Source organism: Echinops telfairi, unplaced genomic scaffold (assembly GCF_000313985.2).
Source record: "Echinops telfairi isolate 266 unplaced genomic scaffold, ASM31398v2 ScPeMD7_5805;HRSCAF=6673, whole genome shotgun sequence".
Taxonomy (NCBI): Eukaryota; Metazoa; Chordata; class Mammalia; order Afrosoricida; family Tenrecidae; genus Echinops; species Echinops telfairi.
In genome coordinates, this window is record NW_022109704.1 from 1,280,000 (window position 1) to 1,285,049 (window position 5,050).

At 49.4% G+C, this 5,050-nt stretch overlaps 1 protein-coding gene across 1 annotated transcript in view; it reads left to right on the plus strand.

Annotated features, from left to right (window-relative positions):
- The window catches only part of THEM4 (thioesterase superfamily member 4), a 28,042-nt gene extending 26,652 nt beyond the window's left edge, over positions 1 to 1,390 (plus strand). Inside the window, exon 5 of the mRNA XM_045295635.1 lies at positions 1,252 to 1,390. Coding sequence (XP_045151570.1) covers positions 1,252 to 1,390 — 139 coding nt within the window. The remainder of the gene's footprint in view (positions 1 to 1,251) is intronic.
- Positions 1,391 to 5,050: the final 3,660 nt, after the last annotated feature.

Genomic DNA, 5,050 nt, shown 5'->3' on the forward strand with positions numbered 1-5,050 from the left:
AAAAAAAAATAAATAAAGTAGTTGTGTATACATCATCACAATCGTTTTTGTTTTTTTCACAATAAGTTCTAATGCTCCCTCGCCCCTCCCAGATTCATAGATTGCTCCCCAATTCCCCTCTCCCCACCCCGTTCCAGATAAACCACTGCATCAGTTATTGTCTCTATGCATCCACTCCTTCTGTGCTTCTTAAACTAGGAGACCTAACAGAAACAATAAAAACACAATGAAGCAGAAAGAAGAAAACAATAATAATATAAAGATAAAAATAAAGCTTAAGGAGGAAAAGGCCGCCAACAATATTTTAAAAGCCAAAGAAGAAATTTCTGTCTTGGAGCAATCAAGAAATATTCGAGCCAAAGCAAATGCAAGTTCAGTCAAAAGAGGTCAAGGATCATACCATACCATGGGTCGATCCACCACCATCAAGTTGACAACAATCTCTGTCTGATGGTGAAGCTGTTCGAGTCCCTGGCTGGTGACTAGAGGGGATCTGCCAGAGATAGCCTCTGTTGCTATTTATTCTCTCTTGTCCTTTCCTTGCCGATTTGTGGAAGTTCTTTATGTAGTTTATAGTAAATCACTCCTTACATCCAGTGTACAAGTTGTCTATTTCTTTTAAGGTATCTACTGATAAACAAAAGTTGTTCGTGTGAATGCAGCCACGGTCTTTTCTCTCTTTATGAGGAGTGCTCTGTGTCTTGCGTGAGAAGTTTGCTTTTCCTCTTAAGTACCACCTATTTTCCAGGCATGATCTGCCTCCACGGCTGGCATGAGAACTCCATTCTAGGCTATGCGTTGTACTGCCGGCCTCACTGGGACTGTTCACAATCATAAAAGGGCCAGATGGCTCGATTTTAATGTTACTGTCCTCTACTTCCCACGCTCTCTAATGGTGTTGCTAATGAACGCCAAGGAGGGCCAGCTGAGAGCGAACTGCTAACTCGGGGTGAAGTCACGCAGGGTTGTGATAGAATTAGAGGGAGCAAACAGATGGAAAGTACAAATATGAATCTATATGCCTCTATTTCTATGTTTCTTTCCACTAGAGTAGCACCAGGAAATGGAAGCTGGGTGACTTACAATTGTCTTCTCTCGTTTTTGCTTGCGCAGGCGTATTTATAAAGCTGGAGCCTGGGAAAAGTTTAGTATAAAAGCACTTCCAGTGAAATCCACACCTTTCTGCCTCAGGCCCACCCTCAGCGAGGGGCAGCTGTTGGCTCCGCTCCTGCCCCTTCTCACCCCTGCCAGACGCCCCAAGCGAACAGCCGCTAACACCAACCCTCCTGGACAGCCTGCTGGAAACTGCTCCAGGAACCTGGGCCTGGCCCCCGACGCGTGGGCACAGAAGGCCCCTGAGAAAGCTGCAGCAACATTCTGTGCCCCGTAAGGATGAGTATCCAGACTTCCCCCGAGATTTGAATGTGCTCCCTGCAGTCCTGCCAGCCCAAGGGCTGTACCGCTGTAGACTGGAGGAAAAGCTCGTTATTAAAACTGTTCCTGCTGATGTGGGTACGCGAGAAGGAAGGAATAAATGTGTGGGTGAAGGCATGTCTCCGTATGAGCACGTTGTAATTGACAGCGTTCCTTTCGTTGTATCTGAACAAACACGTCTTTTGGGCTAGTGTTAAAGTGTGTGGTGGAGGCACCTGGCCCCTGCAACTCCACAAGGCAGAGGGAGGGGAGCCTTGCCAGCTGCAGCAGCCCAAAGCTGATCCCTGTGCACTGGAGGTCAGACATCCATCCCCTCACCAGCCCTTTCACCAATTGTGACACTGTCATGTCTTCATCAGTGTCCACCATTTCACCCTGCCCGTTTCTAATATCCAGTACAGTGGCTACACAGCAACTCACAGACACAATTCATGAGTAAAGGGTTTAATAAGAAAGTTAACAAATTGTAATACCGATGCTTGAGTAGTTTACCACATGTTACAAAGTTTCAGGCCTGCTAATAAGTGTCCAAGGGGGCACACCACCCTGCTGTGAGCCTCGACTCAAAGGCATTCAGCTCAAACTGCAGGTCAGCAAGCCCAGCTCCCTCAATTAAGCGTCCAGAGGCAGGCACTCTGTAAGCCAGTCTCCCACACAAAAGCAGCCAAAGACCACCCCTCTGTTCCGTGCTCTGGGTCCTGATTCTGCTGCTGCTCCTCTGATGGTATAGCTGTCATCTGGATCCAGGAGGTTCACTGGGCTGGGATCTGAAGTCCAGATGACAAATTCCACTCCTGGCTCTTGCTGGTAACGAAGTCCTGGCAGGGACAGAACAGGGACGTCTGCACTGTGTGCTAAGGGGATGAACTAAGGCCCCATGAAACAAGTAATGAACAAAGGACTCTTGGCACTGGCTTGGTAAATGCCTCCTTATCCTTAAAGCCAGGCCCCAGTAACATTCTGGCACAAGATTGTACTTGAGAATTCTGAGACATGCTGACCCAAATCAGCAGCCCAGATAAAACTGACATGTGGGAAGCAGAACCGGGACAAGAGTGTATGAGGACAAACTCTCGACATTCATCCATTAAGAAGGACTGGAGGCCAGGGCTCCCTGAAGGGAACCTTCACGCTTGTGGGTTAGAGACGTGTCCCACTCACCTGTGCCTAAGTAAAATCATTCCCCATGATGTCCCTCCATAATAAAGCCAAATTGAAGGTGCTGTTTGCAAACATAGGGTCACTGACTATTCTCTTGGAGGTCACCTGCTTGAAAGGTATCTGCCTAAAGGTTGTCAGCCATCTAAGGCAATCAGACCCTGTTGTCTATCCCACCTGGAGTGCAGGATGATAGATTGTTCCCCAGCCAAAGAGCTCAAGGACACCTAAGGTCAAGCCATCTCAGATGATCAAGGTTAGGCTGCCATCTTGACTAGAGCCTACCCATCTTGTTACAGGTGTGCCTTCCTGTCACACGTATGCCTCTAGTACAACCCTTCCTGTTACATGTGTGCTCACCGTGGCCTGAGTGCCCGAGATTATATAACCTCACGAGATTACACTACTCTGTCTGCTCGGACCTGGCTCCTGAAGTCATGACTAAGGCGGTGAGCCTTTGCATGCTTTATCTTATCTGATCTCTCTTTCATTTACCCTCCATGATACAACCCATTCGGTTGTGGAGAGGCTGGTCTCCCACACTGAAAAAATGATGTGCGAGACCCACGGACTAACTGAGTAACTAATTAGCTGCTTAACAATCTGCAGGGCAGCAACCCACTCCCCTTTGAGAGTGCCCTATGAAAGCTAGAAGAGGTCCCTTGATAACATCCTCTGAAATCGGGAAGAGGGGTCCCCTACCTGCCCGCCCTCCCGCTCCATACACACACAGTAGAATGTATCTTACCTATGCTCAAGGTAGCCCTTCGCAACTCTCAAAAGGAACTGCTTCATTTCTTTTGAAGTGACGCTGCCTTAATAAACGTGTGGCTTAACTCTTTGCTGCTGTGTATATATGTGTGTGGGAATGAGGCTTATCTCTAGATCTATGGGTTTGGAGCTTGCTAGTTCCCCCACCCCTCAACCCCGCCCTGTGGACAACAGCCGGGAACTGAACTTCACAATTCCTCCTCCTACTTCTCAGAGGGCTCACTTTAGACACAGCATGACGGCACTCCCTGGAATCCTGTTCATAACGACTCGCTGGTGAACCCTCTCAGTATCTTCCCAAACCCACGCAGGGAGAGGTCGTCTGGTGGGAGTTAGAGACTGTGGCTAGAAGAGCCCCCTTAAATAAGTCACTGCCCTGCAGACACCAATCATTCCTCCCAGGGCTTCCTTCTCGGCTAGGGGGGCTGAGTCGCTGTAATGGCCACACGGAACTCACAGACCCTGCTCACCCTGCTCGAGTCTCTTGGAGAAGTGACACGTGACAGCTCAGGCTCAGGAGCCCTCCGGAAACAGTGCTTTGATCACGACAACCTCTTTCTGCCATCTGTCCCCAGGCCCTGCTCAGGCAGGAGTTACAGAGCTCTTTCAGTTCTGACAAGTGCCCAGAGGCATCCGACTCCACTCGTAGGCCTCGCCCCCCAGGTGCTCCGCTCTCGTCTGCACTGGCAGAGCCATGGTGCCCCTGCCGCCACCATTTCTCTGCCGCTGTTTCCTGCGGTCTCGCACCATCTCTGGGGTCACAGCTCGCACTGCCTCCTGGCTCACAGCCCAGGGACCCTGTGTCCAAAGAATATGCTCTCTTCCTATAGCTCTTCGTGGGGATGAGGTTTCCCTCTTCGCTCTGGGATTGGCTCACTTTTCATCCTAACAAGATGGCAAAATTGAAGACCCCCTTGTTAGAGTTCCACTCACCTTATTTGCATGGTCCCACACCCACAAAGGTACCATGTACTTTACTTACATTTTTATCGAGCTATCTAACCCCCTTGGTATATGCCATAAGCCCCTTGTTTTGCATCGTCCAACTTCAGTCATTGGATGGCGGTGAAAAGAGTATAGCTGGGTGAGCAGTAATAAAATGCACAGTCCTGCAACTCGTTGAGGCTAGTTCCTGCAGGAGTGGATCTGACGTTACAGATTAAGCTAGTGGCTGTCTTTAAATTGCCCGGGCTGGATTCTTATCAACATAATTTATCATCACTGATGGAGCTTAGGTAAGACTGATAAGTGAATACAGCGAATGTTCTGGAGAATACATTCTGCTTCCAAATACAAACGAGAGGTTCTATTGGTTTCCATTTCTTGCTTGTCTTTACTCTCTTTGAAAGCTTAGGTTGACTCATGAAAGCACCTGTTACGAAGGCTAGATGAATTCTGACAATTTCCTGTGGCTCAGTCTCATAAATTAGGGACAGCCTCGTGGGACCCTCGCCGTGATCCATCTCCCAAAGAGCAACTGGGAGGCCTCTGCTGCCAGAGCGGACTGACGGAGATGACCGAGCCCAAGGAAGACCCATGTCCTGGAGACTGTGCCCACCTGTGGTCTCTGAGCTGCTCAAAGGCCCCCACGAGGGGCCGTGCAGAGGTGAGCATCAGTGCCTTCCCTCTAGAAACTGGTGGAATTTGGACAGTGCCCTGGAGGGGGCTGGGCTTGCCGCTCTGCCAT